The sequence below is a fragment of the Hylobates moloch genome, unplaced genomic scaffold (assembly GCF_009828535.3).
Source record: "Hylobates moloch isolate HMO894 unplaced genomic scaffold, HMol_V3 SCAFFOLD_14, whole genome shotgun sequence".
In the NCBI taxonomy this organism is placed as follows: Eukaryota; Metazoa; Chordata; class Mammalia; order Primates; family Hylobatidae; genus Hylobates; species Hylobates moloch.
Window position 1 is genome coordinate 44,642,440 of NW_026652289.1, and position 22,397 is coordinate 44,664,836.

General features: G+C 49.3%; 1 protein-coding gene across 1 annotated transcript in view; it reads left to right on the forward strand.

Annotated features, from left to right (window-relative positions):
• The first annotated feature begins 1,270 nt into the window (after positions 1-1,270).
• Positions 1,271-22,397, forward strand: part of ALPK3 (alpha kinase 3) — a 61,319-nt gene continuing 40,192 nt past the window's right edge. Inside the window, exons 1-3 of the mRNA XM_032175161.2 lie at positions 1,271-1,428; positions 7,151-7,189; positions 11,307-11,428. Of these exons, the coding sequence (XP_032031052.1) occupies positions 1,286-1,428; positions 7,151-7,189; positions 11,307-11,428 (304 nt within the window). The 5' untranslated portion in view covers positions 1,271-1,285. The remainder of the gene's footprint in view (positions 1,429-7,150; positions 7,190-11,306; positions 11,429-22,397) is intronic.

Consider the following 22,397-nt stretch of genomic DNA (forward strand, 5'->3'; position numbering starts at 1 on the left):
GCTTCAGGTACTTTCTGGATGCTCTCAGGAAAATAGGAGAAAGAAGGATGGAAAAAAAAAATCTGTGGGCACTTCCGGCCGGGCGCGGTGGCTCACGCCTGTAATCCCACACTTTGGGAGGCCCAGGCGGGCAGATCACGAGGTCAGGAGATCGAGACCATCCTGACTAACACGGTGAAACCCTGTCTCTACTGAAAAATACAAAAAAAAAAAAAAATTAGCGGGGCGTCGTGGTGGGCGCCTATAGTCCCAGCTACTCGGGAGGCTGAGGCAGGAGAATGGCGTGAACCCGGGAGGCGGAGCTTGCAGTGAGCCAAGATTGCGCCACTGCACTCCAGCCTGGGCGACAGAGCGAGACTCCGTCTCAAAAAAAAAAAAAAAGTCTGTGGGCACTTCCAATATTTGGACCAGGTGTCGGCAGTGCTTGGCACCAGTTCTTGGAAATTGTTGCATGATTTGATTATTTTTCTGGGCATCAGGACTCAGCCCATTTCCCCCTCTGGTGCTGAGAAATGGAGGCTGAAGGAGTGAAGAAGGAGGTTCAGTTATTCCAGAAGTGTTAATTGAGCCCCTAACCTATGCTAGTTACTGGGGGTGTGGGGGGAGACAGGAGAGAGAGATCCCAAGGGGTTCCGGCCTCCCAGGGACTCAGGTCACTGATGGAGGTGGCTGGGCTTGTCTATGTGCTGGGCCAACAGCCACTGGCGAGGCAAGGCGAGGGTCAATCAGGGCTGGTGCCAGGAAGAGGGCCGGTTCTTTGGCTCCCTGGTCTCCCGCGGTCTAGCCCAAGCTGGCCAGCGGTTGACCTGGCTCCCCTGGCCCCGGCCAGGCCTCGTGGACCCCTCATATGCCACACCTGACGTGAGCAGGGGAGGAAGGCCGGCCGGGAGCCAGGTCCTGGGAGCTCCACGAAGGGGCCTGTCCTGGTCTCCGTGACCAGGACACCCGCTGCGCCTTCTTCCCGAGGCCTCCCGGGCCTCTCCCGCCTCGGCTCCACTGCAGACACCAGGGCCGCCAAGGGAGCGGACTCGGAGCCGGCCCTGGGGCTGGCACATGGGGCCCGGCGCCCCCCGGCGTCTCCAAGCCGCGCTGCCCGGGTCGGGCCGGGCCGGGGGAGGGACAGCAGCAGGTGACGACGGCCCGGCCACCGGCTATAAATAGGGGCGCGCGTCAGCCGCGGGCGGGAGCGGCGGCGGCGGCGGCGGGCAGGGGCCCGGGGGCCGGGGCCTGGAGGACAGGCGAGGCAGCGGCGGGTGCGGGGCCGGCGGTCGGGGAGGGCGGCGCCATGGGGTCGCGGAGGGCCCCTAGCCGGGGCTGGGGCGCGGACGGGCGGTCGGGGGCGGGGGTCGACGGTGAGGACGACGGCCCCGTGTGGATCCCCAGCCCAGCCAGCCGGAGCTACCTGCTCAGCGTGCGGCCCGAGACCAGGTGAGTGGCACCAAGTGGCAGGGTGGCGTCGGGCCGGCAAGGCCCTGGGATTGGTCCCTCTGAGGGCCGCCTGGCCCCTGGAGGCCTGGGCTGGGCCTGCGCCCTCGAGCCCTCTCAGCCCCAAGGCCCAGGGCCTGGGGACATGGCCGGGCCTGGAATGGCCTTCATAGCCCCTTGTGACCCCTCCTGATCCACGCGCCTCAGGCCTCTGGCAATGCGAGGCTCAAGAGAGGACAAAGGCTCCACTTTGGAGTGATTTCATGGGGTCTGAAGGCTTTCCTTATCTCCCCCGCCCCCCTACCCTGCTACTCCCTGGCTTGGGATTCCACAGTTAGCGATAAGGAAAGCCAGAGTGGCTGAAATTCCTCCCTGGCAGGAAGGGAGGGGGAGAGCACTGGTGGGGACACGGAGAGGGTGCTGGGGGGCTGCCCAGAGTAGGGGCTGCTTAGCTCAGGGTGGGGAGGTTCTCCAGGAAGAAATAAACCTTTGTAAATAAGGTTCCTCTACTGGGCCCAGGACTTGGGTCCTCCCCAGGACCTGAGTGGGGGCTGGTGAGATAGGGGATGGGATGAGGTACTGTCTGGAGATGTTGGGAATTAAGGACTTGCAGCTCTGAGGGAGCCAAGTGCCCTGTCCGGTTTGGGGAAGTGAAATGCCAAGGGAGGTGTGGAACTGATGAGCCCTTCACTGGTCTTCCAAGAGTTCAAGAGGTGTGGTAGCTTTGTTTTAGCAGCTAGGCCACCCACAGATATAAAGACACAAAGACAATAGGCACGTATCCAGGCAATCAAAGGCACACAGGCACACGTGGACACGCGCATTGCCATGGAGACAGACACTTCCTGCCCCCTGTGGGCAGCTCAGTTTCCCTCCACTTCTGGAGTCTGTTTTCCAAAGGGAAATGTGTTGAGATAGTGGTTGTTGCATAGCCTGAGAACTTGACTTGTGTATTATGCAGAAAACAGCCATTCCTCCAAGAGGCTGTCCAGAGACCTCTTGTTCTCCATTCCTAAAACAGCATAAAAACAGGCATCAAGGACATTCAGGAAAAGTCCTGGGCACTTCCTCGTGAATTGGCTGAGTCCTATTGACCTTGGAGTTGGGAAAGTTCAAATGTAACCGGAACCGGTTTCTGCATAAAACTCGTCAAATGGTGTCACATGTCTGGGGCAGGTCTGAGGACTGATGTTAGTGACTGAGTCAGACTCAACAAGGCCCCTGGCTGCCAGGAAAGAATACCCCTTTTTCCTACTCCTGGCTGTACAGATAAACTGGAATGAAATTTGGACATTTATTCCAGTCCTTAGAGAAGCTGACTCCCTTGTGGGAGCCTCACATTTGTCACAGTGACTTGTCTGGGCTTTGCCTCCTGTGTTTGGCCTTTGTCAATACCAGTGGAACAAACAGAAGAGGCGGAACCAGGGTCCTTCTTGGAGACAGCAGCAATGAAAGAAGGGAGGGAAGAGTGCCTTGAAAACCAGGCAGAATGGGGAGGGCAGGGGATCTGGGCTTTTAGGAAAAGGGCTGGAGAGTGGACATAGTGCTGCTGCCTGGCTGAGCAGTTGTATGATAGATAAATGTTAATTGTACACCTCATGAGCACAAAGCTTGTGCCAGCCTGAGAGCTAGAGGTAGGATAGAAGTGGCTGGCTTAAGTCCCTTTGGACCTAAATGGGAATGTTCTTAAAAGGAGTCTCTTTCATCAAGTATCTGGAGGGGGCAGGACAGGAGGAGTGGGAGAAAGCTTTGGGCTTTGGGCTGTGTTTTGCCCCTGCAGAGTTTTTTTACTGCTCCTGCCAGCTAGCCACAGACCCCCAGAGGTTCTGAGAGACAAGGACAGCCAGATTTATTAGGCCTCTGGAAAAGCCTTTGGCCAAAGTGGGGAGAATGTGACTGGGGCTGCAGTGGGGAGTGGAGGGGGTGAGACAGTTCCTGCTTCTCTAGCAAGGCCTGACATGTGCTGGGGGGAGCCATCGTACTGTCTGCTGTCCCTCAGAAGAGCCTCACTGCCTGTGGGGGTGGGGAGAGCTCCCTAGAGATAGGGAGAAAGACGGTCCCTCGAGAATTTTGCCAGCTATATTGGCTCCAGCCCAGCTGAGCCCTGACTATGCCAGCGTCCTGACTGAGAGGCAAGTTCTGTCCCCACTCACTCTTGGCTCCAACATCTTCTGGGTCTACCTTCACACAGATGTGTCATGGAGCTCTCCAGGCATCATCCTCATGGGCCCTTGTGAGAAGGGGCTGCCCCTGGGAGCTGACGGACAGCTAAGCTGATGGACACCAGAGGCCTTGGTGGATAGCCCAGAACCTATATCCCTGTGCAACTCTGTCTGTCCCACAGCTCTGAAAGGGTTTCCAGTCTATGTCAGTGCAAGAATATTTCCAATGCCCACTGGGGTCAGAGGTCGCACATGCAGATAGTCCCACCAAACTGTAGGCCCAGCCCCTAGGTCACCTGGCATCTAGGACCTCACCCCCATAGAACAGTGAGATGTGGGTAGGCTAGAGAAGTTAAGGGGCCACAGTTGGGTAGAAGCAGTTATGATTAATTAGCTTTTACGGGACACTCAGAAAGAAGTTCCAGAAGCCCCTGCCCCCCTGGTTTCTTGGAGGCCTTGGTCCAGGTGGGCTCAGAGAAGTCACAGAACCTATGATGTTACTACAGACAGCTTTGAAACAAGCTCTGCTATTCAGCACGGGTCAGCCAGGCTGTCTAGGGCTTTTAGGGAACCTGAGGTATCAGGCCAGGACTGTCCAAAGGCCTTTTATGTCCCAGAATAGATGAAAGCCAGGAGGGATGGAGGCCCCCAGCTTCCATGGTCAGTTCTGGTTTTCCATAGCCTACTTCACTCTTTTATGTATTTATTATTTTAGCGTGCTTTTTCTTTGAGATGGAGTCTTGCTCTGACACCCAGGCTGGAGTGCAGTGGTGTGATCTCTGTTCACTGCAACCTCTGCCTCCCAGGTTCAAGTGATCCTCCTGCCTCAACCTCCCTAGTAGTCTGGGATTACAGATGCCTGCCACTGTAACCGGCTAATTTTTGTATTTTTAGTGCAGACGGGATTTCACCCTGTTGGCCAGGCTGGTCTTGAACTCCTGACCTCAGGTGATCTGCCTGCCTCCGCCTCCCAAAGTGCTGGGATTACAGGTGTGAGCCACCACGCCGGTTTAGTTTTTAATTATTTATTTTTTATAAAGATGGGGTCTTGCTATATCACCGAGGTTGATCTTGAACTCCTGGGCTTCAGCGATCCTCTTACCTCAGCCTCACAAAGTGTCGGGATTACAGGCATGAGCCACTGTGCTCAGTCCTAACTTCACTCCTTTATGAGGAGGTCTTTCCTTTCTGGGCCCTGAATTCCAACCCCACCCCCAACCTTTTTTTTTTTTCTATTCTGCTTATGTATGAATTCCCATTTTGTGAGATGAAGGTGGCACGAAGAACTCTTTAAAGCTTTTATGCCCCAACATTTGATGCCTCTCATTCGGCTCTCCCTCAGAGGCAGTAAATGGGGAGCTCCCCTGCCTGGGTGACAGCCCTGAGCCTAGCTGTGGCCCAGCCAGCAGGGCACAGGCAGGTCTCCCACCTTCTGAAGACCAGGTGCCTCCATTGGCCCAGGGTTTCTCCTGACCTGACTAACAATGTAAGGGCGAGGCCTAGAGAGGGCAGGACGGTTGGTCCAGGAGCAGCAGAGCTGGGGGAGGGCTCCTCTGTCCCAGCTCACTTCTTGACCCACGTGCAGGTGGACCTTGTCATTTTCCTCTCTGAATTAGAAAGTTAACTCTCCCCCTCTCCTTCCCAGGGAAGAAGTCCAGACCCAAAGAAGAAGAAATCTCCCAATCCTAAAGGAGAGGGACAAATGAAATTTATGATCAGGAAAGGATGGAGTTGGCCAGTGCCTTGGAACCATGGGAGGTTCTGTCCACGCGGCCTCCAGAGGATTTTTAAAGCTCTGAGCAGAGGCAGCTGCACTCTAGGACACTCCTTTCCATCTTTTCTGGAGCAGCAGCTCCCTCTCGGGGGCAGCACCCTTCCTGCTTGAAAAATGCCTTTCTCTCCTGTGCCCTCTCTCCCTCCCCGAGCTCCCCCACTCTACTTTCCTCCTCTTTTTTTTTCTTCCTCCCTCTCTCTCTCCCTTCTATAGAACAGCAGTTAAATACCCATTGTCTGTGCGGCACTGCACTAGGAGCCACAGAAGCTACAAGAACTAGGTTTGAAGGCTGGATGGGCAGGATTTAGTTGAGCAGTAGGAGGGAAGAAGGACTTTCCAAACAGGGAGGACAAAAGGGAAGGCTCAGGGGTCAGGAAGGACTGTTCATGCCGATAAGGGACAGGCCTGGCTGTGGTGGCGCTGGAGCATTGGGAAGTAGAGGGAATCTAGTTGTAGTGGGAGTGTGAGTAGATCAGGTAGGGCCCTACCCACCCAGTCAAGGAGTGGAGACTCAGTGTCCTCTACACTGGGGGACTGCAGCATTTTGTTAGAGAAATGGGTTATATGAGGGGTTAAGGAGAAGGGGTTGAGGTGGTCATCAAATGTGGAGCCATGAGGGTCTAGATTGTAGTGCAACAACAAGAGTAGAGAGAAAGGGAGAAAGAAGGGCCAAGAATTGTACGGACTGGATTTGGGGTTGGGGAAGAAGAAGTAGTCCAAGATGGCAGGTTTTGAGCTTAGGAGTTTGGGAGAATGCTGGAGGTATCTACCAACCCAGGAGCCCGGGGTTAGGGGTGAAGCCAGGTTTTAGGGAAAAGGATGGGTTCGGTGTTGTGGTTATAAAGAGATGGGATCCTCATAGAGCTTTCTTATGGTTAGAGACATAGACTGTGAGCACCAGTGAACAGGCTGGGCCCTGCTGATAAGGAAGGGAGAGCTCTTCCCATGATAGGGGCAGCTTAAGGGAGTGTGGATGGGGTGACCTCTGACATCTCTCAAGGAGCTAGGATCCAGGCCCCCACTGGAGATTTTTGTATCAGGAAAGGAAGAGGGAGAGGGAACAGTTGGCTCATAGTAAGTGGGCTAGACTCCACTAAGGGGCGGTCCTGTGTGGGTCCTCATCCTAGTGCCCTTCGCAGTGGCCTTTCCTAGCTGCCCCAGGCAGGAGGGATGATTGGGGCCTCAGGCAGAATGGGCCTTGTGTGGACCATGGAGCTGGGTGCCTCCCAGCTCCTGCTGAATTAACTGCTTTGTTTTTCTCTTTTTCACTCTCCCAGCTGGTTTGCCTTGTGTGGCCTCTTTAACCATACTTTAACATATTAATGGTGGGTGTCTCCAAGCCACCTGTCTCTCCTAGCCTCTCAGGGGATTTCCAGGAATGGGGCTCTTTTCTCCCGAAGGCCAAGAATTGAAGCAGGAGCTTGCCCCCAGGCTGGTGTGCTGTGGGGTGGGGAAACATGCCAGGCAGCTGTAAGCCTCCCTCTTGGGGGCAGTGACCCAAATGCCTGGGACACACCTTTCTCAAAGCACAGCCCCAAGGGGCCTCCTTCCTGCCTAACCATTTTCCTGGACTCTGCTGCATTTAATGAGCTCTTGGTTTCAGATACACTGGTGTCCGGTGGTCAGGCCACTTGCTAAATGGAGCAGGCCAACTAAGACAGCTGGTCCCTTTTAATAGAAAGGCTTCTGGGCCCCAGATGGTGGCTGATTAATAGTTTGCGACTGTTGATTTTGCCTACTTCCTTCTTGCTTTTTTGGCCTAATGATTCCATTTGCTGTTTTTGCTTAGCTTATCAAGCAACCGGTTGTCTCACCCCAGCTCTGGAAGGTAAATGCATATTGCACTACATTTCTCTGACTGCTTTTTCCTTGGGTCTGGGCATTGAGGGGCCACTGAGTGACTGCTCGTGCACTAATCCGGCTGCATGGGGTGAGGGGAGAGCTGGAGGGCGGGTGGGGAGAGTGCAAGAAGGTACTCTGGTGAACATGGCTCTCACAGGGGGCCAGAGTTGATGCTTGCATGGGCCATTTGAGATGGGCACAGGATCTCAGGAATAGAAATACGGGCAGGGGTCTCTGAGATGCCTGCAATGACATCTCTGTGTCCCTAGGAGACACCATGGGAACAGAACAGAGAGCCATGAGTCATGTCACATGACCCACCTCTTCCCCATCCTAGGTTTTTTATTTCTTAGAGACAGGGTCTTGCTCTGTCATGTTGCCCAGGCTGGAGTGCAATGGCTCCCTGTAGCCTTGAACTCCTGGCCTCAAGGGATCCTCCTGCCTCAGCCTTCTGAGTAGCAGGGACTACAGGCATGCACTATGATGCCTGGCTAATTTTTAAAAATTTTCTTATAGAGACAGGGCCTCACTGTGTTCCCTGGTCTTGAACTCCTGGCTCCAAGGGATCCTCCTGCTTCGGCTTCCTAAAATGCTGGGATTACAGGCGTAAGCCACTGTGCCTGGCCCCAATTCTAGGTTTTCATGTTTTTTGTAACCACATACCTAGGTGTGATACCTTATTTTCTATCTTCTTCTAACCATGGCAACTGCCTTTTAAAATTTTTTTCTGCAGTCATTTAAGTTCTCCTGTTACCTCCTCTTTCTCTGAATTTTCCTTTCCTTTGGTTCCTCCCCATCCCTGAAGACTGTGAACTCTGTGAGATCAGAGAATACCACGTTAGTGTATTCCTGCATAGCTTATTCTCTGAATCTGCTGCAGAGTCAGGGCAAGGTCTGGGCAGGCTCATGGTCCAGGCTTGCTGGTTGAATGACTGTCTTCTTGCCTCCTGAACTGAGGACAGCTCTTTACCCTTGGCTGAACTGACTGTTACAATCAAAATGGGAACATTTCCTGGCTACTTCCCACCACTTGGGCCTCATCCCAGACTCTGATAGATTTGGGGAGAGCTAGCTACAGTTTCTTCACACAGAAAAAGATTTCAGAATAGCTAACTGGTTTCCAAATAGCTAATGTTTACAGACATGATTAGCAACTACTATGTCCATGGTCTTTGATGGGGATGAACACTGAGGAGACTTTGTTCTGTGTGGCTCATGGGTGGAACTGAGGATATCACGACTAATTCCAAGTGGAGTGTGGTAAGCATTGAAAGGAGATGACCTGGGCAAACCAAACCTTACCTAAGGGCAAGGTTAGGTTCCACTGAACATCATGAAAACCAATGATTCTGGTGTTCTTTAGAGACATACGATTAGTCTGTGATATCCTTGTGAAGTCATGGAGTTGGAAGGACTTGTCAGGGTTGGACAAGACCATTTCCAGATGTGTGGACTTCCTGGCTCTCCAGGGGATAGGGTGCAGCACACTCAGAGTCCATCCCACATTCAAGTGGTTTGGAGGACAGGGACAGAAAGTTTGTGGCAACGAGAAGCTGTGTGACATTCAGCAGAACATGACAGTATATACGGTGACTCTCCCTGTGCCTCCAAATGTACCCCAAACCCACTTCCCTGAAAGAGAAGGCTTTCATCTAGCCATACCTTTCAGCTGTTACTTATTTTCTAATGTAAACATTTTTTTATAACACAGCTTAGGACCTAATGTGGACAGTTTGAGAAGATATGTTCTTTTCCATTCAGAAAGAATAGTGGAATAAAATCACTACTTGTTTTTCTTTTTTTTTTTTTTTTTTTGAGGAGTCTCTCTCTGTCACCAGGCTGGAGTGCAGCGGCACGATTTCGGTTCACTGCAACCTCTGCCTCCCAGGTTCAAGCGATTCTCCTGCCTCAGCCTCCCGAGTAGCTGGGACTACAGGCGCCTGCCACCACGCCCGGCTAATTTTTGTATTTTTAGTAGAGACGGGGTTTCACCATGTTGGCCAGGCTGGTCTCGATCTCTTGACCTCGTGATCCGCCAGCCTCAGCCTCCCAAAGTGCTGGGATTACAGGCATGACCCACCGCGCCTGGCCTGTTTTTCAATATCTAGCATGAGCATTTGTCTCTGCAAATTTTCTTAAAGCATAGTTTCCCTGTTGTCTCACTTATCCAGTAGCTGAAATGATTTCCTTAGACTTGTCCAAGCGGCTTCATACCTAGGAGCTTAAGCTGAATATTGGATCCAGGCTCAAGGTCATGGATGAGATAGGATTCAAATTATGCAGGGAGGACATAATTAGGGATGGTTTGAATTAATTACAGAATCATGGAAGCAGGATTATGTTTAACCTGGTGGTTTCTGGAAAGTGTTGATTGAGATTTGATATTTCCCCAAATCAGAAATTGCTGTTAGTATGATAGCAGCAAGAAATGTTTTCAGATATTAACACTTCTGGAGTGTTCAGGGAGTTGATAGCCTAGGCCTTGAGGACACTCTATTTCTGAGTGGCTTAAGAAGAAAAGGAAAAGAAGCTTATTGCACAGATGAGTTGTAGCCGAGGGAAGGTTGTAGGGAGTGTTACAGAACATGTCTAACTGCAGACCCGGCTCAAATGTTCAGGTATGTGAGATTGGGATCCCCTTTATGGGTGATCTTTGTAGGGGAGGGCCCTTGTCAACTCCATGAATGCCCAGGTATCTACATTCCTGTGGTAAAACCATAGCGGGAACCCCATCAGTCCAGAAGCCTTACTTGATTCCAGATATTCTCTGGGGTACAACCCTTCTCCTCAAACTCAAGTCTAGAATAATATTCACAGAAAAGATACAACGAATGTGGAATCTCTCCCCACAAAGTGTGTAGGGTTCTAGATCCCGTTTGCTTCTGTTTCCACAGACTCTCTTGGCCCCTGGCAGAGAGGCCATGGACAGACAAACATTGCCCTTGGGTGACCATCCCTTCCTCTGAGGCACAGGGAAAGGCACCTTTGAATGATGTGTCTTTCTCACTACAGTTTCTCCTGCTTCTCTTCCCTTTGCCCCCTCACAGTCCTCTCTGCTGCTCACAATGGGATGTGTGCCTGGGGAGGGAGGGCCGGGCACGGCTTGTGCACCACAAAACCTGCCTATGTGGTGGCGCTTCACACCTAGGAATGCACTGTGTCTCTGCTGGCCCTTGAAAGGGTTTGGCATGGTGGTTTGCTTCCTGGGCCCAGGAAGGAGAAGACTGTAAGCCCTGAGCATTGTTGGTGAGTTTGTACTGGACTCAGTGCTTACTGATGGCCCTGAAATCTGGGAGATGGACTGGAGAAGGGAACTAAAAGTTCTGGCTTTTGCAGGGGTGGATCTGTTTGTGGTTTGGCACTCCTGCTGGTTGGTCCTGGAGCAGCCAACCATGTTTCACTTCAGCATGTGGTATCCAGGGATGGAGCAGGGGAGCCACAGCTGGCTTTCCAGGGCTGCTTCTCAGCCCCTTGTGGGCTGGGTCTCTCCTTTCTGATACCCTTATGAATTAGAGTCCCCCTTTGGGTCTAGACCCTTAGCATTGGCCAGCTTATTCTTTGTCCATTGTGGGTCTGCACTCACAAATGTAGGAGCTTTTCTTCTGAGCCCAAGCTCTAGGAGAGGCTCCTGTGCTCTTAGGACCTTGAATCACTGAGGGTTGGCTGGCCTTCCCCTCTTGGCATGAATGGAGGCTCTGCTATGCTGGGGGCTCCATCTCTGAGGCTTGACCTACTTATCTGTGTGTCTCCCTCATGCACCAGTGTCCCTGGAGATGAAAGGTGCAGGGTGAAGTAAGGCCCCTCAAACAATGATGGGATGGGACACCTGGGCTTGTAGCCTGGCATGCTCAGGAGCCTGGCCCATGGTCAGTAGGTTGCCTATTGTAATGGGTCTGGGTCAGGATTCCATTCAACCCCTTGATACCTGGCCCCAGCCTGGCCAAGAGGCACAAGCTGCCTTGAAGAAAGACTTGCCTGGGTGCTGGAGCTCTGGCCACAGGAAGATGGGCAAGCATGGTAAGACGGAAGCTGCCTTGGACAGGCCAGGCTGTGCTGTTTGTTGTGGGGAAGGCCAGCTCTGAATAGCTCTTTGCCTCTCCTAGGAGCACCTTCTGCTCCATCATTGCTCAGCTCACAGAGGAGACCCAGCCGCTATTTGAGACCACGCTCAAGTCCCGGTCTGTGTCCGAGGACAGCGACGTCAGGTTCACCTGCATCGTCACAGGTAAGGAGGCTGTCTGTATGCTCTATGCCAGGGCCTCTGCACAGAGCAGGGTCCAAGGAGGCTGTGAGGACAGGAATGGTGGGGTGGCGGGCTGTGTGTACAAAACTATGTGAGGTGACGTTTACTTTCTGAGCTTTCTCTCCAGTTTAACATCCCTGTGTGGGCTGGTGCCCTTTGCTTCCCCCATTCTGGAGCCACATACATACCCTACTCTTCTTCGGAACCTGTCTTCAGTGAAGGTTCCTGACCCTCAGGCATACATCCATGACTAATGGCCTTATTTGTTGCAAGAAAAGAAGTACTCCAATGGAAAGAGATCTTTGAGGCCATCTCCCTGAGTATCCCCATGTTATAGTTGAGTAATTTGAAGGTTGGGAGTCTCAAGCCTGAGAGGAGAATTGCATGTGGTGATTCTGACTACAGACCCTGGAGGCAGGCTGCCTGGCTTGGAGTCCTGGCTCATCGCCTTTCCAATGATGTTACTGAGCACATTATATAACCTCTCAGCTGCCTCATCTGTAAAGTGGGGATAATGATAGGATGCACTTCATAGGGTTATTTGAGATTGAATGAGTTAATACATGCAAAGTGTTTGGAGTAGTACCTGATGTACAGTAAGTACCATATAAGAGTTAGAAACTGACTACTGTTATTTGCATTTCACTGAGCTTTGTGGTGGAATTTGAAGCAACCATTTGGCAGAATAGGAAGCAGAGTGATACTCCTTGGAAAGGGAAGATAGTGGGTGGGAGTGCTGGGAGGGTGGTTCCAGACGTTGCCTCTCCCCCAGACCACCCAGTAGAGACTCCAACCTGACCAGCCTCAGGGCCCGCAGGGCCCACGAATGGGTACCCACCCCTCCCAGCTGTGCAGCTATCAGATCCCAGGCCCAGGCTCCCTCTGGAGAGCCTGTTGTTTCTGTAAGTCAAGGTCATTCGTGGTTTCCAGCTGTGAATCCTGGGGGACTTGATTACCCCAGTCAGTAAACAGCTTCTCACTTGGGCAGTTCTCACCCTTACTCAACCCTCTGAGCTGCAGACTGAGAACACTCTGCTCCGAGGGACATAGGTATGCATCCCATACCTTTGTATGGGTATGGTGAATTTCACAACTTGTCTGTTTCCATTGTCATTGCATTCTTACAAATGCCTATGAAGTAAGTGCTATTTTTAGTCAAATTTTACCAAGGAGGCAGCTGAAAGAGGCTGATGCGTTGCCAAAGTCCGCAGCACTAGTGAGGGAGACACTACTTTTGCTCTCCGGCATCTCATGCTGCTTCCTGCCTGTGTCTCCTGTGTTACTGTGGCACTTACAGTTTGCTAGAAAAACCCGGTTCTTTCACAGCTTCGTGCTTTTGCACATCTCATTTTCTCTATTTAGAAAGTCCTTAATCCTTCTTTTTAAAGAAAATTAAATTTTACTTTGTCAAATAAATATATGCACATAATTAAGACTTCAAATTATACTAAAAGGCATATTTCAAAATACAGCAGTTCACCCCTCTCAATTTGTCTTCCCAGAAGCAACTGTTTTCAGCTTTTAGTCGTTTCTTCTGGCATGTATACATTTCCATCATGCTGAGTACTACGTGAAATTCTTCAGTTTTAGATGTTCTCTATTGTCTTCCTGTTATGGTAGATAAGGAATTAGCTCTTTTATACCATCATTTTCTCTGTTTCCCTAAACTTATCTTCTTCATATAATTATGTTGACAGCAGTTGTGGAACTTTGGTTCTTGTCTTCTTAGTTTAAAAAACTTTAAACAAAAGACACACAGCAAAGGAGATAGAACAATTTATTGCAAAGGAAAAAGAATACTGTAAAAGTTAGGTGCAGAATAGACAGGACACCCTGAGAGAGAGAAGATTCAGCACGGGCTTCTTGTGAGGATGAGACAGCAAAGACTTGTACCTAGGGCGACTCCCTTTCTGTAAGTCTTACATGATTATTCATGAGGAGGTAGGAAGAGGTGTTGCTCGGAAGCATGTTCTGGGTGGTCCTCTGGGTGCACATGCGCAGTAGCTGTACATGCTTGTTTATACATCATAAGTATCTGGGACCACAGGCGCATGCCAACACACCCATGCTAATGAGACATGCATCTTAAATCTCCACCCAGGGGTGTGTTTTTTACTATTCCAATGAGCAAAGGGTGAGTTTGAGGACAGGTAAAATCAAAATGCTCCTGCTCTCTACATGGGAATTCCCTCCTGGAGATAGCTTTGCTTGAATGAACTTTACAATGCTCATGCTGGGCCTTATTGTGTTGACTGTATGGTCCCGACGGTTGCTGTGTCCTGAGGACATGGTTACTTCCTTGACTCTTATTAATGATAGTTTTCTAAAACTATCCTGCTTCAGTTATATCATAATTTTTGCTTAAATCAACATTTACTGTTTACCTTACTATGCCTATGTAATATTATTCATAACTGAACATCGTAGCATACTATGCTTATATTTTTTTCTTTTGTTTCTTCAAAGGTTAGTACTTTCCATAGTTTTTCGCTTGTTTCTTTTTTTTGTATCTGTTGCTAATTTTTCTTGTACCTCCTAATAGCCTCTTAATACAATATTCTGCAAGGTCAGTGACATCAGTAAGCTGGCAGTTACTTTCCTTGGAGATATTCCTCTTGGAGATCTCCATTCTTCTTTTATCTGAACTGCTAGCCTTTTAGGGCCTGATACACAGCTGTTATCCTGGGTCTTCTCTTTGCTTTTCTGTGGGTTTAATTCAGCTTCTTGGATCTCATGTCTTCCTTTCTTGGTTTATTTTTTTGCTTTATTGAATACTGCCCCAGTGGTTTCATCAGGTCCTGAAGATGGTGCAGTAGCAGAGGGCACGGTGATGGCAAGGTCTGGACCTTGCTCTCCCTTGAGTCCCTCTGGTCTAATGTGCCTTCGTTTCTCTCTGCATCTGGTACACAGTTACCATCCTCTAGATTTGCTTTACCTCTCTTCTGTGGTAACTTTCCTGCTTTTTGTATTCTACATTTTTTTCTTTCTTGATTTACATTCTTGTTTTGGTAGCTTTCTAGAAAGAGTACATGGGAAGTAGATGTTGGATTCCTTGTGTCTGAAAATGTTTTTGTTTGTTTGTTGGTTTGGTTGGTTTGTTTTTTGAGGCAAGGTTTCCTCTGTCACCCAGGCTGGAGCGCAGTGGCATGATCACAGATCACTGCAGCCTCAACCTCCCCGGCTCAGGTGATCCTCCTGCCTCAGCCTCCTGAGTAGCTGGGACCACAGGCATGTGCCACCACACCCAACTTATTTTGTGTGTGTGTGTGTGTGTGTGTGTGTGTGTGTGATACAGACTAAGTCCTACTATGTTGCCAGGCTGGTCTCAAACTCCTGGGCTCAAGCAATCCTCCCACCTTGGCCTCCCAAACTTCTGGGATTATAGCAGGCATGAGTCACTGTGCCCGGCCTCTTTTTTTCTACTTTACTTTTTCTTGGGAATGTGGCTGGGTATAGAATTATAAGCTGAAAATAATTTTCCTGCAGAATTTTAGACATTGTTCCATTATCTTTTTGCTTCCAATGTTGCTTTTCAGAGTGAGAAGACAGTTTGATCCTAATTCCTTGCATGTGACCAGTTTTTCTCTCTGGAAGCTTGTAAGAGTGTTCTGGTATTTCATAGTGATGTATTTCGATATGGGTTTCTTCACCCTGGAACATGCTTAGATGCTTTCAGTTGGAAACGGAGAGCCTTTAGTTCTGGGAAATTTGATTTTATCCTCCTGTTTTCTGTCATCTTACTTTACGAACTCCTGTTTGGATAGCTGTTCCCCTGGACGTGGACTTTTATTTTCTTATCCTTTATTTCCCTTTCATCTATTTGTCTTTCGCTCTACTTTCTGGGCGATTTCCTCAGTTTTATCTTTCAACTCTTCTACTGAATTTTAATTTCCCAGGGTTTTAATTTTTGTCATTTTCTATAGCATCCTGCACTTTTCATGAATGTAGTTATCTTTTCTTAGCTCTCTGAGACATTTATTAATGATAGTTTTCTAAAAGTTTCCTTTTCCTTGCATAGTTTTTCTTCTGTCTTGCTTTTTCTCTGTTTAATTTAATTTTGTCATTAATCTTCGATTACAGGCTTTCCTCCCATATCTAGAAATCTTTGGCTGTCAGATAATGAGCAAGAGTAGGAGACTTAAAAGCTGATCAGAGGTTCTGAGCAAGGAGGAGGGGCCTGAAAACTTGGCTGTTTACTGTAGGGTGACCTAGGTAGCCACTATTGGGAACTGCCAAGTAAGTTTCTTTAGTTCCTTCCTCTTGGACTTGCTAGGTTTCCTAGCGAAAGGTTTTCTGGGAGTTATGCAGTTCAGAGGGTTGGGTGGGCTCTCAGCATAAGACATTTATTTGATGATATATGGTTCTTACAGTTTTCTATTTCTCATAGAATAGTCATGCCCTCAGTTATGCTGGCTTACTCTCAGGGCAGACTTTTACATTTCCAAATAATAAACTTCACCTTCGGCTGTGGTGGGGAAGGAGCAGTCACCCAGTGAGACAGAATGGGTGAAGGGTTTCAGAGATTTGTTTTTTAAGCACCTTTTAACCTTTCCTCCTTCCTCTTTCTCCCAGTTCCAGAGGTACCAAATTGCCAATTCTTAGGCCCTTTGGGGATTTTCTGGTGTCGAAAGGATAGTTCTCAGTTTTCTCCACTGCTAGCTTAGGGTTGAGCGGTCTTGAATCTGCTAAGTCAGTTTCCACTTGTCCTTCTGCTTTCTAACTTTCAAAATTTTGTTGCTCCTATTACTCTCCTTGCCTGTTCACTTCATCTTTGTGCTTTTACATATGTTGATTAAAAAGTCTTTTCAGGGCAGTTTAGTGAGCTTGAGGGAGGGTGTGAAGATAGATGGCGTGTTCATTCTGCCTTTTTACCTAGAAGCCTACTCTTTTTCTGCCTGGCAAATTCCTTCTCATCTTTCAAGGGGCTTGCCCTCTGGGAGGTCATCTCCAGTGTTTCCAGGAGAGCTGTTGCTCCATCCTCCACCACATAGTTTTTTTGTTTACACATCTCTCTCTCCAACAAGATCGTGACATCTACAAGGACAGGGCACACACCTGACACATCATGCCTCTCCAGAGCTGGCACAAAGATGCTCAGTACATATCAGATAACCACAGTGAAGCTTGACTGTGCTGATGACAAAACCAGTACCTTTTCCACTTTCCATATTGCCTGTTCATTTCAGCTGCAGCTTTGGTACCTTGGTAATGGCGGCTGCAGTGGGGACCTGGGACCACTTGAGAGATGCACATGTCAGGGATGGCTTTCCCTCCTCTCCTTTTCCATTCTGTTCTTTGTAGCCATGGAGTTTAAGAGCAATGTGGAGATGTCAGAATGAGTCTGGCTTATAGAATCATGAGGTATTTTATCAAATGCTCCCAGTGTCATCATGGAAGTAAGCTGTTCCCTGTTTCAAGCCCAATCCAAAGGAGCAAGCTTTTCTGCCACATCTCATGATGACCAGGCAGGGCTGCTCAGACATTTATTTTATGATATATGGTTGTATATCATACAACCTACCTACTGTGTATATCATAGCACTTACTGTGCTGAGACCTACAACGCTACCAATGGAGTCTGTAAGGTTTCTGGGGCTCTGGCTGTCTCTGATATCCATACCTTAGTCCATTGTTGATCTTCTCCTTTCCTGCCCCCACTCATCCTCACATGCATTCAGAATCTCAGCTTTACCTGAGTTTTGTGTAGCACATTAGGAAAGAGGTCTCTATGATCACCATAGCACACCTCAAACAAGCTTTTTCTATTTAGCAAGGGGAAAATGCAGGCTGTAGGAGAGGGAAAGGAAGGAGAGGAGGGGCAATGCAGAAGGTTCTGCAAACTAAAGAGTCAGGGTTAGACACAGGAGCTCTCTAGTCTGGAGAGGTGGAAGGTGGATGGACCTCTGGCTGAGACTGGCCTCTGTGTGAGGCTGCTGTTCTGCTCTTGGCTTGTCTCCAGAGTGATCACACGTGCACTCTTCCTCCCTCACTGCTGATAGCATTTCCTAAACAAGGCTAGGATGAGTCAGCCCACCAGGGCCCTGTCAGGCAGAGGTGATGCTTTCCTGGTGGTCAGAACTTAGTCCAGGTGAGGGAGAGTCATCTGCGCCAGTGCTCCTGCTGGCTGACCTGTGATGGAAGCCCTTGGGGTCACGGAGAAGACAGGCAAGGTCCTGGGTTTCTTCCAACTCACAGTAGGCTTATGGGAAGATAGTGGGCCTCCGCTAGCCCCTGTCTCCCCCAGGGACCCCTCTGGCCAGAGTGCTACTGTCTTCCTTGAGGCAGCCTACTCTCTCCAGCACAGGGGCTTCCCTCCTCCACTCTCCTCAGCTCTTTGTAGATTCTATGTTGTGTGTGTGTGTGTTTGCATGTGGGTGCACATGTTCATATTGGGCTGGAAGGAGGAAGCATCAACAGTGGGCAGGTTGCACAAAGGGATTGAGTCTTCTGAAACAGGACCATGTTCCTGAAGAAACTTTTTTAGAGAAGTAAGTCTAATATAATGACTGTTGGAAGCAAAAACTTATATATTGGTTCCAGAAACTCCAGTGGAAAGAGTACTGGAGAAAGGAAAAGGAAACCTAGGGCTTTGCCATTTGCCAGCTGTGTGACCCTGGGTGTTACTTAGCTTCTTTGAGCCTCATTTTCCTTTTGTGTAAAATAGGAATTAAAATACCAGCCTGTGTTATAAAAGAGAGAGATTTGAATTGTGGCTCTCTACTTGCTAGCTAGATAACTTTGGACAAGAGCTTTAATTTCATGAGCTGGGATTTCCTCATCCTTAAATTGGAGATTAGTAGCAGAGTACATTCCTCATAGGATTTTTGTGAGGATTAGATGAGATAATGCATGAGAAGTATTCAGCTTAGTATCTGGCACATAGTAAGTCTTCATTAATGTTAGCAATCGTTTGCACAGGAGTGTTCTGAGGGTCAAATGAAATTCTATGTATTTGAAAGCTTTTTGAAAACTTTAAATTTCCATTCATTATTCTTTTGAATCGGAGCTTTTGTGAACTGGGAATGGTTGGGACAAGGCTGCAAGTTTCCAAGCTGGGCTCTTGAGTCAGGTCTGCTGGCTGTGAAACAGAGGTCACAGGGTGTGAAGGGGCTGAGGGAAGGCCACAGGCTCAAGTGCCGCCATGGGCTGTCCTGACCAGGGCCGGAAGTGTGTGCACACCTGCCTGTGGACATGCACAAATGCACAGCTGGGAGTGAAGGACCTGGAGCCCTCCTGCTTTTATGCATTTTAGGATACAATTCACATTATTCAGGGCTCAAGGCAATGTGTTCTCCCAAATAAATTTGCTTCCAAAGCTCATTGTGGCTATGAAGCCCTAAGCTGTCGGGTTGGCCCCCACTGTGTAGAGGCAGCACCAGAGGGTGGCATGGAGGCTATGGCCCCGGCCCTGGGGCTGTGGGGTCCATTCAGCTCCTCCCTCCTTGCCCCACCCCTGCCCTCTTGCCCAAGGATTTGACTGGACTCAGATGCCCTGGAGACTGAGGCTGTGCTGGGCAAGTCATGGGGCAGGGAGGCTCTGAGCTGGGCCCTTGTAGGGATGAGATCATCTCACAGGATGGTGAGGACACCTGTGCTGGCTCTGGTCACACACACAGTGATGTAACCAGGGGGTTTAGCTCACAGTGGAAACATGGGGCTCGCTTTACAGCCAGGGCTGCCCAGAGTTTGTTCCTGGCCGACGCTGCTGCAGCCTCGCCTCCCCTGCTCCCTGCTCCTGTACACAGTTCCCCAGCATGCCCTTTGCTTGTCACTCTCCCCCTCTCATGTTGGGGTTCCCTTGTCAGGCATGCCCTTCCCATCCACCTTGTGTGTTCACCCTACTTACTCATTTGCTTATCGCCCCGCAGAGTTCTTTTAAGTAATTACCATACTCAGTGTCAGGCACTGTCTTAGGTGGTGGGGATATAGCAGTGAACAAGATACAGTTTCTACCCACATGGGACCTAAGTCTAGCAGGAGAGATAGGCAAGGAAATAGCCAATGACAGTACTGTGATTAGTGCTGTGAAGGAGAAGTGCAGGTGACGTGAGAGCTGAGGGGAAGTGGGAGATCAGAGGGACTGAACCCATCTTTCCTGAAATCCTGCCCACCCTCCAAGTTGAGTTCAGATGGCACTCACTACAAAAGCCTTTCCTGAGTCCCTAGCCAGAGGTGATTGCTCCCTTCTCTGCAGCCCTAAGCACTTAGTGCATTGCTTCATTTATTCATCTATAAATATTTAATGAGTGTTGATTCCATACCAGGGACTATTCTAGGAACTGGGGACACAGCAGTGAATAACACAGATAAGTCCCTGCTGTCATGGAGCTGATATTTGTCATGGAAAGGATGGACGTAAACCAACACACTCCTAAGTGTATAATGTATCAGGTAGCAATGTGTTGTATGAAGAAAAATAAACATAGTAAGAGGAATAGCAAGTGCCTGGGAGACAGTGTTGCTGCTTTACATGGGGTGGTAGGGAAGGCCTCTCTAGGGAAGTAACAGAGCCCTGCAGGAGTCAAAGCATGGTGCTCCTGTGGTGTGTGAGGCAAGCCAGCAGGACCACATCGGTGGGTGCAGCAAGCTGGGGGAGAGTGGAGGGAGGTGGGGCCAGCATGGTCACAGGGCCCAGATCATGAGGGCTGCATGAAATGGAGCTAATTGGGGGGTTTTGAGCAAAGGGGCACCATGATCTGACATTATTTTAAAAGGATCACTCTGTCTTTTCTGCTGAGAATGGGCTGAAGAGAGCCAAGCAGCGAGATCAGTGAGAAGTTTATTCTAGAAATTGAGGTGTGAGATGATGGGAATGTGGACCAGGCTGTTGGTGGGGAATGGCAAGAAGTGATCAGATTCTAGATATATTCTAAGGGAGGGCCAGCAAGATTGCCTGATGGAGTAGAGGTGAGGCAAGTAAAGGAATACAGCATTGCCTCCAGGTCTTGGCCTGAGCCAAATATAGGGATGAAGTTGCCATTTACTGAGATTTGTGGGAACTGGCTTGGGGGGTGCACTAAGGAGCTTGGATGGGACATGGTAAGCTTGATACCTCTTAGACTTTCAAGTGGAAATGCCAGATATGCAGTCAGAAATAACAACCAGGGTAAAAAACTGGGCTGGAGATAGGAATTTGGGAGTCCATGAGCATACATATATTTGAAAGCCACAGGACAGAATTAGGACCTCCTGGGTTGTGAGTATGAATAGAGAATGGAAAATGGTTCTGGGGCCTGAGCTTTGGGGCAGGTCTAGGTGGGAGGGGAGGACTGATGAAGAGCTCAGGAAAAGTGGCCAGTGAAGTAGGAGGAGCAGCCAGAAAGAGTGGTGTCCTAGAAGCAAGTGAAGCAAAGGTTTCAGGAAGTGGGGTTGGTGCTGCTGATGGGTTAGGCAGATGGGCATAGGAATTGGATTTGGCAATGTACAAGTCATGAGTGACTTTGACAAGAGCAATTCTGGTGCAAGAGAGGCTATAAAGTCTGATTTGAGGAAGGAAAATGAAGATAGTGAGTACAGGCAGCTCTTTCAAAGAATTTTTCTGTAAAGCAGAGAGCAGAGAAATGAGAGCAGGGGCTGGAGGAGGCTGTGGGGTCAAAGGAAGTTCTTTTTAAAGAAAGACACAGTAGAGCAGGCTTGTACGCTGATGAGAAAGATGTAACAGAGAGGAAAAGTTTGATGATGCAAGAGCGAGCGGGAATAATTGCTGGAGAAATGTCCTTGATCAGGCACGAGCAGGTGGGATCCAGTGAGGGGCCGCTTTACTTAGGAGCGTGGTGCATCCATAGACAGTAGGAAAGGCAGAGCACCTGTGCAGATGCTAGGTGCATTGCTGCCTTGTGTGGGTGCATGCCATGTCTCACCTTTTTTATCACACAATAAGCTCCTGGAGAGCAGAGACCCTGTCTTATGTGCTTCTGTGTCCTCATAACCATAACTTGCCAGTCATATGTACTTAATGTATATCTTTGAGTGAATGTAGGTTAGCAGTATCATTTCGAGCAAGTAACACAGATCAATCAGCTTAAGAAATGAAGCAGGATTCATTGGTAAGTCCAGAGGTGCTTCTTATGGAATTAACAAGAGGAGGACAGCTGTGCCCAGGCAAGGAATGGAACTAGTACTAGTATCTTGGAACTGTCTCTATCTTTCACTTCTTATTCAATCCTGAACATCAACTTCCTTTTTCCATCTCTCACTGTAGTGTTTGCTTCTCAGTCCATGTGGCAGAACATGGCTGCTCTACCCTTTTGAAGCTAAATTTTTCAGATACAATGGTAGACTGTCTCTAGGTCCTAATTCCCAAATACTTGGTCAAAGAATTAGCTAGATTTGCTGATCTGGTGTCCGTTACTGGACCAATCCACTACGGCCAGAGAGGTAAGGGACACGTGACAGTAACAGCCAGGAGCTCCTCCTGTGGGTGGGCTGGAAGTGCCCAGAGAAGGGGCTGGGCAGACACCTCAGTCAGTGTCACTCCAGTGACAGGGTGGGTAGGAAGGTGTAGATGTGTGGACAAATGAATGATAGGTAAATGAATGAATGGGTGGACAGACAGGTGCTTTAGCCATGTTGTCAAATAATCCTAACAGCTCAGGAACCTGAAATGAAAGGAGGAGGGCTCTTGGAAGAGATGATCATGGTGGGACATGAGGGAGGAGACCTCTGAGGATAGAGCCCTTACTGCAGTTGAGGAAGTAGAATGGGCCACTATAGAAGGAAGCTTATTCCCAGTAGCCAAGGATTTCTGGAAACTCCTTGTCTCCCTTCCCATTAGGAAGCTAGAAAGTTTCTCCTCCATATTTTCCTTCCTATTGCTGAAGGGGAATTGTTTTCAGCTTTGACAGGGACCAGCTTCTAAAAATAAGCCAAGCTATCATACACTGGCTCGGTTCTTCCAGCAAGCCTAGGGCAGGTGGTCCTGTCCAGTCTCTTCAGGTGGTCTGGGAAGCCA